The sequence below is a fragment of the Dysidea avara genome, chromosome 6, assembly GCF_963678975.1.
Source record: "Dysidea avara chromosome 6, odDysAvar1.4, whole genome shotgun sequence".
NCBI classification, from domain to species: Eukaryota; Metazoa; Porifera; class Demospongiae; order Dictyoceratida; family Dysideidae; genus Dysidea; species Dysidea avara.
This window is the reverse complement of record NC_089277.1, coordinates 3,789,306-3,804,036: the sequence shown is the minus strand read 5'-3', so window position 1 is coordinate 3,804,036 and position 14,731 is coordinate 3,789,306. Positions and strand designations below refer to the sequence as shown.

Here is a 14,731-nt window from a genome sequence, read left to right as displayed (position 1 = left end):
GACCTGTATTCAGACCGCCAAGAAGAAACCACAAGTTTATGTGTGTAGCAGACTTAATTTAGCTTTCAATTCTTACATCCTGACTGTTTTAATAACGTTTTGTTCACATGCACATGGGTGTGTATGGACAAACAAACATAGGTAGACACACATACACACACACATATGTTTTTATGAAAACTATTTCAGTAAACCAGGTGCATGCTGTTCGGCTGTGGGTGTGCGCCTAATTTAAAAATTACTATTTTTCCTACTACTTGTTTGCTTACTTATTTTACAACATAATTATATTACATGTGGTATATGCAGTGACGATGTGATGACTTGTAGTGTATATGTAGTCCTGAGGTTATCTTGAATTCAGCTAGTGTTCTGTCCTAGTGTTCCACTAATGTTCCAGCCAGGCCAGCTTGAACAACCAAGTGTTTACAATAACTTAGTTAATCTTGTTGTAGGGTGTGAACAAATGTCAAACATTCGTAAGAATGCTATTAGATTGTAAATTTCGACATTAAGAGAGCATTCGTTATCTCGCCCATGCTCAATTATTGTGGTTGTAAAATTAGATTTTACTTTTAAAATAGTTTTCTTTAACATTATGGTTGAGTAAAAAATCTCACAAACACGCACCGTAGTACATGCTCATATTGCAAATTGTCAATGATAAGACTAATTGGGTGGGTGTAACAACATTCAAGCATTCATTAAGAAAAATTAAATGAATATTTGAATGTTAAAATTCAACATTTGTTCATGTCCTAATTGTTGTGTAACTGTCACCTTGACTTTAAGAGGAAACACATCAACTGAAGTTATCTTAGAAGATAATTTCTACTCTATAGCATATAACAAGCACAAGTAGTGTGATATCCACTGATAATGTACCACCAAAAGGATGGGATGGGAAAGCTCCTCAAGGGTCAATCATTCCCCCTGATTTTTCTTCTCCACCATGTCCACCACAGCCAATGAATTATAACAGTCTTCCTGTTGTTGGTGATTATCCAGAGCCCATTGCCACTAGCAACAAGGTGAGATACTTGTCTTCAACCTCCTTGTAGGGATAGCAAGTAATAAGCAATGCTTGTGATGTATATGATGATGTTTGTGATGTATATGCTGCCTACAGGAATCGGTACATTGGACTTGATAGCATTTGAATTTTTCTATATTATTTTTTTATCATGGAATGCCTTCTGTATGTACACATCAAAGAGATACCATATACACGTGTAGCTGGAAAGTTTGGTGGGATGGCAAATTTGTTGCAATAGGATTTTGGTGAGAAAAAAGTTTGGCGAATTTGTTTAATAGTAGAGTTAATGCAGATTTGTATTAGACAAACAATTTGGCAGATTAATTAGTTTGGCAAAACACCACTCACTCGTCAAATTTTCCAAATGTTAAACTTTCCAGTTATATGGTATGAACAGAATATGGGAACTTTAATGATGTCAAAATCCACTGTAGGTTGTATGTGTCTGGATCCCGGACTATAGAGTTTTTTTAGTGTCAATATTTTGACTTCCTGTTATACAGGCTTTGCCTTCTTAGTGTAGGCCCCTAATGGAATACCATAAACATGATGTACTTTGCATCACTTGCATAGGTTTTGCTTTCCATTGCAGGATGAGAACTACAGCATGGAACCTGCCTCACTAAGCCTTTCTGTTAGCAATGTAAGTTACATTTATGTAGTGCCATTAATTTTTAAAAGTGAAGTAGGGATCCAGTGATAAAAGTAGTGAAACAAGAAATATGAATGATGGTAGCTATGTAGCTATGTGGGAAAATCCCTACATTGACATGTTATTACCATGTGTTCAATGCCAAAGTACCCACACATCATCCTTCATCTATCTTGTTTCATTATTGTTTTGAATAATTACCTCTGGTGGTGGTATTTGGATACCTTAGAGATTCTCTGTTCCATTTCTTGAACTTCTGGTGTTTGAAATGGTATGTAAGACATTTCGTCACCTTGTCAAATGATCAAGTATTTCATTGTACCAAAAACGACCTTGCAATTATGGGCTGTTCACCCATCCTTTGGAGCTACAGAGCTGCCCACTGGGGGAGGATAGTCACTTAGCAGATTTGCCATATGAAAGCAATAAAGGATCTAGCAATCTTAGTGTCCAAGAACAATAGGCTTGAGCCAAGTATGCTTTGAAGATAACCAATTATTCTTTTGAGCGTAGAAATCAAAACTATTTTACTCAAGAGCTAACTATTTTATTGTACTATATCAGAATTTCCCAATTGCTGTATTTAGTGACTGCTCTATTAGAACATCTCAGTCTTGTTTCTGTGAAATGTGAATGATAAGCCAAGAAATAGTAAAAATAATAACACATAACACATTTTTAATATAAAATGTAGTAATATTGTGTAGTGTGTTTGTTTTTTGCTGTATTTTGGCATGCAAATTTTAATTTACTATCTTGAAAAATCATCCTATTGTGCTGGTATAATGTATGATGCTTAGTTTCACTGTTCGATTTGACTATCAATTGTTATATTTCAATCCACAATATTATGCATAATTGGTGCAAGTCTAATTGACAAGAAGTTTTACAGGACAGGAAGTGTGAACTAAATACCTTTGGGAAGGCGACAAAATCTGCATGTCAGTATGGACAATAATTCAATCACCAAGATAGGTCGATGGGTGACAGTGCTTATTTATCATTAACAGTGACTGTAAGCAACAGATTTTCTTTGCTGAATGTTGAGGAAGTTCATCAAAACGACTCCACTTCTTGCAATTCTGATCCTCAAACTTTAGTTGCGTGGCTCTTCCAAACCTTTCACTTCTAAGAAGGAGAGAGCATTGCTTGGCAAGGATGCTGAGCAAATGGCATGTTCACTTCACTACACTTTGGTGTTACACCTTTAGTGGCAGAAAGTGTTGTTTTAGAAATTAGTGGAACAATATCTACAAAGTTTGGTCATCATTTGTGGCATCCCAGTCATCAAGCTAATCACCCAGTGAAGGCCACACATCATCATCAACAACATTGATCATTTCATCATGTTTACCAAATCAATCCTACAAGTCACTTTCAGCCAACTAACCTTAATAACCCTGTAGTGTTCAGTTTGGAGCATTTCAAACTTATCAGACAGAGTCAACTACTTGATACTTTCCTATATGCTTTGAAGTTTAGCCATTAATGAGGTATTTAAAATCCAATAGATACCTGCGGGTAGGTATCTAGACTGACCTGTTTTTTTTTTGTTTTTTTGCCACATGTATTGCATACTTTGCTCGATTCCAGTCACAACAGCCACCAGCAGTCATCACTAGAGTGTAAATAAAACATTGCTGGATCCTAAAGATGATTGTATTCATCTAGGAAGCCTACAAGTGGGTTATACATGCACTAATCCAATCAGGAAGCTGCCATTACTGGCAGTAACCGAGCCACACAAGCCATAGTCTAAATCAGTTATTGCACAAATCCAAGGTATTTTGCCCTCAGTGATTATTGTGCCATTTTTCAGATCTCTAAAATAGCAAAAATATGTGCAATAGCCTACGCATAGCACAGCTATGATACTATGCATGTGTGACTGTTCTATTAGAGTATTTTGAGTAAAAGTGTATGTTCTATTAGAGTATTTCAACAGGGCTCTGTATATAAATGTATGGGTTTCAGTTATCTGAACACTTTTACCATTGCCCAAGACACATTGGGGTTACGATAATCGAGGGTCTACTGTACTGCCATACTGTCCAATACTGCATAGTTACTGTTGAAGGTCCATTGTTTTATCATACAGTACGGTAGTAATGTATGTTAGAGATCAGCTGTGGGTTTTCCTGGACCCAAAAACCAGCTTCACAATACCATCTCAGTGCCTTGGCAGGTATAAAAGTGCCTTCAGTACAACCCTAAATGCTGCCAATAGAAAGTTTAGAAATTTATTTAATGGACTGACTAACTGCCTAGCCTGCCCTGCCTTCAGGCAAGCATAACCTGATAAAGGCTAAAGTTATAGACTTGATTGTTTCACTGTTTGATGTCACTTCATCCCAAGACATGCCTTTTGGCATACCACAGTACGTACAATGCATGTGTCATGGACTTACCTTTGTCCTCCTTTGTGTCCCATTTCAACCTTCATGATGTCATTTTTTTATCACTACCACATCATGACCTGCATTGGGTGTACTTGCCATACCACTAGACAATATATGTTACGTAGTTGCAGTGATGATGTGGCGACTTGCAGTACATATGTAGTTACTAATGATTTAGTTTGGCGAAACACTGCTCACCCACCAAATTCACCAAACTTTCCTCCTGCAAAATTTCCAGCTACGGTATGGACAGAATATGGAAAACATTAATGTTATCAAAATTCACTGTAGGTTGTATGTGTCTGGATCCCGGACTATAGAGCTTTTAGTGTCAATATTTTTACTCCCTTTTAACTTCCTGTAGGCCCCTAATGGAATACAATAAACATGATGTACTTTACATCACTTTGTATGTTGACATGTGTAGAGCAATAATACATTGTGCAGAATATGCTGTAGATGAGAAAAGTTTTGCAAATTTCATTAATACAGTGACCATCACAAAACCTTTACGCTGGTTAGCTACAATCCTTACACTGAGACAATAGTATACATGAACTGGAGGATCACTAAACTTTTCTGCCAATATATACATGTGTGTCGTGAAATATGAATGATGGTAGCTATTATATGCGGAAAAATCCCTACTTAGGCATGTTATTACCACCTGTTAAATACCAAAGTAGGGATTTTCCCACATAGCTATGTTGTACCAGTGGCGTAGCCAAGGGGGGGCAAGGGGAGGCATTTGCCCCCCCGTCACTAAGTGATATTTTTTTAAACTTCCGTCTCAAGCTTTCCAGTAACTGACACGCATCCCAAATTACTGTTTGTGCGCTACTACGCGAGTGCACACAACATTCAACTCGTTTGTGAATGGTGATAATAATACGATGATTTCTTGCGCGTTACAAGCAATTAATAAAACGATGCACTAAAAATAAGGTATGCCCAAATCCCCAGGGGTTTCCCCCGTATAGACACTATGCCCTCACCGAACGAAAATATTAGACACAATTCTATATTTAGCCTACACTACTCACGTGATAGTGCATTTTTCGAACCTAGATGACCCGCTCAAAGTGACTTCGCAAGAGTCGCAACTCAGAAGTGACAAGTGATATGCAATGATGCTACAAACCTACGAGGTGATAAAGTGTTAAATGGACCAACTTTATTTTCCCGAGTTAATCACACTGGATCTTCATACAGTGTATAGTGGCATGCCAGTTTAATTTTTTCACTTCGTCAGTCAGTCAGATGATCCGTCACAAGCTTACAAATTCTAACAGGAAAGGTGTAGAGTTGGGATTCCGTGCCGATACATGGCGTTTGAATTTCGCCGGCTGAAGTGAGTGAGCTCGTCATACTATGCCAGTGTGCTAGGACTGCAGCACAGACTATGAGTAACTGTGACACGTAGTTCTACTGGATTGTGGGCGAGTTTGTTGGAGTACAGTTGTGGCACGTGCGATGATGCTTGACGAAAATACTTCCATTGATAAGTGATAACTTGTAGCAATCAGTAATGAAGTAGTTATGTAGCTAGTTACATAAGCTGTAATAATACAACACCGTATGTTGGCTAGCCCATCACTGGGTCATTAGCCTTTTGTGCAATTATGAACAATGTCGAGTGTTTTGTGGGGGATGCCTGCCCCCCCACCACCGTCTGGCTAGCTACGCCCCTGTGTTGTACTACCATCATCCATCTATCTTGTTTCATTACTTTTTAAATTTACCTCTAGTGGTGGATAATTTTGGTGTTTGGACACACTTATAGTTTGATTTCTTAAATTTCTGCTATTTAATATGGTCTGTAACACATTTCATCACCTTGTTGAATGATTAAGACGAAGCACAGACTTGCAGCCCCAATAAGGAGTCACACACCACAAGACTAACACTGATCAGAACCAGAAAAGACATCCCACAGTCACTTTGTTATTGTGGTATGAAACGGTGGCCATGCACTGCTTCATTTAGCCTCTAGCCTTGTGACTGCATGTGGTCAGCCAGGTTGGCTGGCAGACCAAAAACAAGGTATTGGCAACTTTGTTTATAATTCAATATTTGTTGGGCCTCCTGTAGGCTTTTATCATTGGATTTGACATCAAATAAACTAAGGCTATTCCATAAAAGTGGTTTTGTTGCATGATGGTTGCATTTTGGGAGGCGCCATTTTGTTTTGGGAGGATCCCTACTATACAGTACAATAAACCCTCAGTTATCTGAACCTCGTTTATCCAGAAATTGGAAATGAGTGTTCTAGTATTTTGAGTAAAAGTGTATGTCCTATTAGAGTATTTTAACAGAGCTCTGTATATAATTATGGGGACTTATCTGAACACTTTTACCATTGCCTGAGACACATTGGGGTTCAGATAACAGAGGATCTGCTGTACTCCCATACTGTCCAATACTACATAGTTAGTGTTGACGAACCATTGTTTTTAATATATGTGACCCACCGAGTGAAATCCTGACAAGATTACATTTTCATAGTTTGTATGTGATTTGAAGATTTCAAGTAGCTATAGCTTACCACAGGCTAGTACTTATATGTACAAGATTCATAACTAAATCATAGTGGCCCACGAAATAAAATCTCCCAGAAACCAGCCTCAATTTTCCCTGACGACAATAAGGCAGTATTGATTAGGTAAATCTAAGCCCAAAAAAGCCTTCAGATCGACCCAAAATGCTTTCAACAAGTCACTACAGAAATTTTTAAAATTATTCAATGGAATCCAGCTAGGGCTTGATTTTTTCACTGTTCAACATTGCTCCAGCCTGAGATGTGCTTTTTGGCATGACGCAGTGCATACCATGCATTCTTCATGGACTTACTGTTGTCCTCCTTTGTGTCCCATTCATCTTTGCTGGCAGCGAGAAGTGTCAATTTGGCGATAGCACATGATGGCTTCCTTCCATATAACGGAAATTGTCCGTATTTGTCATAGTGGCTATTTTGATAGCAGAAGTGCTTTTCAAACAGTTCTTGATTCGTACTGCTGTGTAATGGGTTGAACATAGCCAACAACGAAGCGTAATGGATACTTCACTTTTCAGACGACAATTGATATAACTGGGGCACACGGCACCATTTCTTTCAGTATGCATGGATTGCAGAGGTGCTTTTCGAACAGTTCTTGATGTGTAGCGCATTGAACATAGCTGACAACAAAGCATAATGGATACTTCACTTTTCAGATGATAATTGGGGTTCATGGTGCCATTTCAGATGCAGTATGCTTGGGCTCATCGGCCATAATAATTATTTACAAAAAAAGTTATCAAACAAGTATTTCAAAAAATTTGGAATTTTCAGCTAGAGTAGGGACCATAGCACATCAATAAAAAGTACTGAAACAAGCTGGAGCAGTGCACAATATTAAATCACAGTAAAACAATAAGAAGTGTTATATCCCTACTGTGCATGCTCAAGATACCATAATGGAAATGCACAGTAGGGATGTAACACTTCTTATTGTTTTACTGTGATTTAATATCGTGCACTACTCCAGCTTGTTTCAGTACTTTTTATCGATGTGCTATGGTCCCTGAAAATTCCGAATTATTTTGAAACTAATACTTGTTTTTAAACAGAAGGGCCTCTTTGAGATGACACATGTCATAGCTGGAATCCTTTCTCTTGAGACACCTTTTGAAGAATTGGCGGAAATGAGCAACATGAATAAAAAAAAATTAAACAACAGAAATTTTATTGAGAATATCCAGGTAGTAAATTTTGTAATGATAAAATGTTTTTTACTTGCTAGGAGGTCATCACTGATGAAGACCACCCAGCGTAGTCTTTATATACATGTAACATACCAGCCAATTACCTTGATGGCTCTACAACACTACAGCTCACAGTAATCCATCACTAGTTGACTTACGACAATCAGTTAGGTAGCATTAGTAATTGATTAATTGATTTTTGTACAGAGTATTTTTTTTGCTTTTGTAAATTTGTACCAGTATTGTGCCGTTGAAATGCTTTTCTCACAATTGTATACTTGCAGATGAATGCACTAAGGCCAGATAAACAGTTTATCATCACTGCCCCAATGGTGTTTCAAGATTGACAAAGTTTACATTATAGCTGAAGAACTGTTGTACATGTGTATGGAAATACAGTACAAGTGGGGCCGGCATGTCAAGTGGCTAATACAGCACAAGGAGGCATTTCAAGTGGCTAATGTAGTACAAGACAAAACCAAGTACTGTACTAGTCTCAAGACCTTCCCCGAATGCTACACACAAGCATAGGTGGATCTGAGATAAGTGCTGGCTAATACCAGACTGTCTGAGAGACTTTGTGAAATGTCACATGCAGTAAAGTAGCAGTGATGCTGCACATGATGGTTATAGTTGTAACTGGCAATGGATCATAAAACTTAGAGGGTAAATGTACAATTAAAACAGCTCAGTTTTGAAGTAGCTACAACATATTTCAATCACTATAACAAAACTCTTCAGTGATAAACTGTGATTTGACTTATCCTGATCTGTTGGTGAATGTGTTCTATCTAATATGGGAGTAGTGTAATGCTTGTTCAGAGGTGGTATATGAATTACCATATTATAATAGACCATACCTATTGAATTTATGTTGTACAGGCAAAGCACTCTTAGTCTCAGATTTAAGTCAGTATAGTTTGGTAAGAAAATGATGGTAGCAAGCCTCTCAGTAGGTACCCAACACTGAGTTACAACATAAAATTTAACAAGTAGCTATGGCCTTATTCCAGAGAGCATTGCACAGGACAAAGTGGGATCCACTTTCTACCTTACAATATTCTTGCTTAGGTACCTACACACTAAACACCAGTCTGCTTGTTTCATTCCCAGACTATTATTTTCCCTTTTGCATGAGGCATAGACTAGCTATCAACCTGAAGCCTTCATTACCAGGAGTGAGGTCAACACATCTTTCCCAGCTAGTAAAGTTGAAGGAACTGTAGTTACTGTACCACAAAGAAACTAGACGCATACTGCATGGAGCAAAATATGTCACAAAAATTGTACTTAACCTTTAGTGCTTCAAGTTTTGCATGCATGTCACAGGAAAACCAACTCATCACAATTTATTGGCTTCTCTGAGGTTTCTGGCATTTATTTCATTATACAAGCCTTTTAAATCAGGCCTAAATACAATAGTTTACAAAACAGCATGTTGATAATAATGAAACAAGTCCAAAGTATATAGCTCTATGGTTCATCCTATCTAATGAACTGGAAAAGGTACTGCAAGATGGACAATGTCAGATAACAACTGGTCAAGTTCTGTTATTTCTATACTGTGGCCCACATGTAGGCACATATCAAGACTACACATTTCATTTACCACCTTACAGGAGTACTGATACTTCACTTGAACCCAATGATCACCCCAACACTACCACCCTATCCATTTCATTATCCCCATTACCAATTGTGATTGCTATAAATATAAATTCTTCCCAAGAACAATCCGAGATTGGAATGATTTACCTAATTACTTAATTAAAAGTAACACTCTACCCCTAGATACAAATACTTAAGTGTATATTTGACCCCAAGGTTGTGATTTGAACTATTACCATCTGTATTATGTCTTGCACCTCATTACAATTGCATTAATATGATTTGACAAAGGAAGCCTAAAGAGTGACAAGCCTATCCAGAGGTAGGTAGGGAGCCTGAAGGTATGCATAATCCACTGGATAATTTATAGGCTTATTAATTAAATGGTTAACTAAATATCATCAATATTGTAAATGCATGTGTGGTCAAATGATAGTGAAGTTGTAAATTGTATAAATGACCATAACTATATGGAACAGAATAAGCTATGAACAAGTATACATGTGCTCCTTGGAATAAGATCTTTCATTTGACATTCAATTGTGAACAATTTTGAGTGCTGCATTGATGATATAAGGACAAAAGTCACCATTTTTGAACATAAAATGTTCATAAAGCTTATAAAGGTCAAATTCGCAATGGCTCCACCTATCAAATTGCATGTCATGAGGTGTTTTGGAAGTTTCATGCTTTTATCACACAATTCTGCTAGCTACTACTATGATATTCAGCACCTGAAATCTCTTTTATTTATGGTAGCTAGCTATACATTTAACACATAGATCAATTATGTGCATTGCTAAACTGAACATGAATTCCTCACGCTTGCTCCCCAGTGCTTTTAGCATCTGGCTCAAACCATAAGTTTTCTACATCCCCAGGCTCTTTAGAAATGATGCAATGTCTAACAACAGACCATTAAGCCATGGCCAAGCATATAGCAAGCATTTGTTCTGAAGTAGTTGTCCTGAAATCAATTTACATAATTCCTTAGAACTAAATGGGCTGAGAGTAAAATTTCTATATATATATAAGGAGACATGTGTGGCAATGTTTTGATTTTCTCAAGGCTTGACACACTTCATGTGAGCCAAATGAGCACAATAATATAGTTTAGTTTCGGTAAACTAGGAAATCAGGTGCCTTTAAATCAGTCATATCAATTTGAATAATAATAATCTCGTATGTTGGCAAAGGGTGGAAACTGGGTAAAGCTTGAATCAGTGTTAAATAGTGAAGTACAGTGCTCCCTTGATTATCTGAATCTCCTATTATCTGAACACTTGGTTATCCGAACAGTAGAAATGACTGCTCTATTAGAGTATTTTGTCTAAGATGTATGTTCTATTAGAGTATTTTAGCAGGGCTCTGTATATAAATGAATGAACTTTGATTATCTGAACATGCTTTGGTCTTGAAGGGGTCGAGGGAGCACTACACTTGTTTGTGCTTTGATTGATTAATAGATTAACAATTTTACTTCTTGATAATTGTCAGAGTCATTCTTCCTCACTGGAGAGACACAACCTACAAACACAGGAACTTGCAATGGCTCCCACTACCCAAATACACACAAACCCGCTCTGGTGTTGTATGGGTCTGGTTGGTTGAGCAAGTATAAAGTAACATTAATTTGAAGATCATCATTTACACAGATGGCTGTTAAGATAAGCTTCAGTGTATAGGAATTGTAGGTTCAAAATTATGAGTGCGTAGGAATCAGTATCTATAATGGTTAAAAAAAAGACAGATCAGCAATTTGTCAAGGGTGCTGTTGATGGGTTATTTGTCAGTTCCTTTATGTACAACTATAAGTCATAGTAGCAGATCGTGACCCCTCTATCAAGGCTATCCCCAACCATAAACAGAATTTTGAAAGGAGGCAATTGATAGCTATAGCTACTTGTTATAGGATGCATAAATCTCAAGTCCTCTAGATCACGGATAAAGTGTCAGGTAGTGTAAGAAGAATGTACTTTAGTAGGATGTCAACAAGGTGATGGATTGTTAAACATCATTTCCGTCCACTGATATTAATTTTATTATTGCTAGGTTTGAGCTACATTACACAGTACATGGTGCATATACATACTACTCACATAGAGTGAAAATATATAGCATGCTGGCCATAGATTTGCATGTATGGACAGAAATTAAGCAACTAAACTGTACAAGAGTGCGCAGAGTAATTTTGTTATCTTGGTAATACCATCACTAGTTTTTCGGTGAATGATTTAAAGTTATCTCCCAGCATCTCATCAATTGCATATAGTCATGTATTTAATATCTTGTGCATGTGGGCATATAAATTGTTGTTTCTTGAGACAAAATCGTGCTAATAAAACATCTACACGGTCACTCTGTACTCATGCTTGAGGTATGTGAATAATTTTAATTAATTATGGTTGTGTGTACTTCATGTAATAACACTCTGGTCAGAACCAGGATCTAACTTACCTAATACTGTCAGAAAGCACTTAACAATACCATTCACCAATATAACACTACACTGATATGATGACTGGCCATAACTCTTAACACACTATTGTTTCCATTATGTGCATCAGCTATCCACCCTGGTCCATCATTTGTGTCTCTGATGATTTCAGTTCCACTGATAATCTCATTACTAACAATTACACCATTTTTTCTCTTGATTATTCACCAAACTGGTACCACAAAGTTAGGATCAACTCCAGTACACATGTACAATTTGCCATTTGATTGATACACACTGTTGTATCTTGTGGACCATTAGTGATAGTGACAGGTACAGATTTATACATTTAGCTATATGTATGTGTGAAGTTTATTGTAATAACTCAAAATTAAAGTAATTAAAATAACATAGCTACGTACATCATCAATAAGACTAGTGTATAGTACCTTGTCAAAGTATGCATGAAAATTCAGCTGGTTTTTGATAGCAGTTTACCCAGTAGGCATGCAGTTATCAAATCACACTTTTTTCCCAAAATATTTTGTACAACAAGTACCACATTGTGCCGTATAACTATTATTCTATTTTATCCAATCTCTAAAAAGTTTGTTAGGGATGCTTCTCTGATCTGATCTGACAATCCTTTAACAACACAGAAAACTTTTATAATCTGACAATATTAAAATGTTGCTGCATCACCTCAGTAAAATAAATAGTTGTTTAACGAATGGCAATCCGTTATCTTATCATTACAAATTGACTGTTTAATTAGAACATTTGCAACAGATGCATAGGGTAATTCTGAATGTAATTTAGTTATTTGAATATTTTGGCGACTATCAGTATAGTTGTTAGTTAATCCTGGGTATGCAAATTATAGTGATGCTTGTAATAAGAAAGACATATGTCTCAGAAATTACCAAACCAATAGACTTGACATCCAGACATCTTGGAATGTAGGCAAGTGCCTGTAAAGAGTCACCCCATTAGGTGTGTGCTAGAATAGTGGAGGATCTAGATGGGTTTTAGGAAATGACTTAAGGGAAGAAAAATAAGGTTTTATGAGATTGGGGGTGGTTTAAAGATTTGTATGCTAGCTACTGCCGACACATGGCATTTAAGGGTATGCAAAATCCCTACTCCTTTTTAAAATCATAGATTCGCCAACTGTAGAACACTGAAAGTTGGTGTACACATGATACACACTGTCCATTAAACATTTTATTAGCTACACTATTCTACTGGGATCAGTCTGCAAGGAGTCTACTGAAAGAGCCTATGTAGCAGGAAGTGTCACATGACACTGACAAAACTTTGTTGGATGCAGCCCAAACCAGGTGGTGACTTGATCCCATAGACAACTTGCGGTCAGGCAAGTTGCTACAATCTGTGACTGTGAAATCATCAATTAACAATGCCAATTTTACACAAAGGCAGAGGCGGCGGAGACACCTATATTTAGGGGAGGCTGCAGGTCTAGCTTGGTGATGCCATAGCCTCTGGTTGTAAGTGAAAGACCAAAAAAAAAAAAAAATGCCATTACCTACTGGCAATAGTTGCCCTCTACCAACTAGACTGTATATCTCTTTATTTATAACTACATACGTAGCTTGTTGCACTGCTCCTCAAAGAATACTGTAACTGCTCTATTAGAGTATCTCGAATGATGCTATTAAGCTAGGCTCTCCATCACAGCTACAGATAATTTTAGAGGGGCTAAGCCCCCCCCCCCTTCCCCATCATTTTTTTCACAGGAGTTGCAGCCTCTCTTGCCCCCCCTTCTTCGCCGCCCCTGCACAAAGGACAACAATCAAGCTGTTTTACAGGACAGACAAAGCTGTGTGAGTGACTTAGCAACAATATTTCGATTGTGGGTTGGAAATTCATCCTTGACCGTTTGACTTGGCATGAATTTGGTGGCCTTGACCTGTGACTTAGAATTTGACTGTGGTTGCAGATCCTGTGTGTCACCTCTTGATATATTTAAGGTCTATGCTTCCAGTGAAGCTCAAAGATGAAGTCAGTAAATCACTGCAACACAGAAACTGGACACACATTCGGGAACAGACATGACAATGCCCTTATATACTCAGGTGTAACTACATAAGTTTTGAGCGGTCTTTAGGTCTTCCCATCCTAGCAGTATGCTGCAGGGTTATCATCTACCTCTTATGTGATGGCCTGGCAAAACGTGTTAGGTATCCACATATAATGGTCCTGTGGGTGTACCTTGGTAGCTACATTATTCATTTTGACAAGGGGTATAGTCGCTACCAATAATCCTGTAGAACCATTTGCAACTGAGAACAGAGAGAGAACCATCATTAGTAATATGATGACACATACAATACATTATTAGTCCTCGGTCTCGTGCGACCACAATCATATCAAGCAAAATGAGATCTTGTGGGCATGGCAAGGAGTGTGTACATGTAAAAAACAAACAAATAAAAAAAGACTAACAACAGCAACAACAATAATTACAAGACAAAATTAAGTTAAGTGCTCGGTTGACCTGGCCAAGAAAATCGTTTGCAAACATGTCATACATTGATGAGCAGCGTTTTTTGATCGACGAAAATACACCTTGATCACTTGATATTAAATCAACACATTTTTTCAAGCTAGATCACTTTCTAAAACGTCTTGATCGCCAGGTGATGGCTTATTCAGCTAGAGCAAGTTTAACTCTTGATCACTTTATTTCATTTTGATCCTGGTCACAGATGGTTCTACAGGGCTATTGGTAGTGGCTACCTCTTGTTTTGATCCACTGCGGTCCACAGTCAGTGTTTATTATTTCAGTGTTTTGTTATTTTGTGCCATTCCAACTAATGCTCATCATGTACCTG

General features: G+C 37.5%; 1 protein-coding gene across 1 annotated transcript in view; it reads left to right on the top strand.

Moving 5' to 3' along the window:
• Positions 1-7,972, top strand: part of LOC136258873 (uncharacterized) — a 76,325-nt gene extending 68,353 nt beyond the window's left edge. The window contains exons 8-9 of the mRNA XM_066052234.1: positions 1,629-1,679; positions 7,870-7,972. Of these exons, the coding sequence (XP_065908306.1) occupies positions 1,629-1,679; positions 7,870-7,902 (84 nt within the window). The 3' untranslated portion in view covers positions 7,903-7,972. The remainder of the gene's footprint in view (positions 1-1,628; positions 1,680-7,869) is intronic.
• Positions 7,973-14,731: the final 6,759 nt, after the last annotated feature.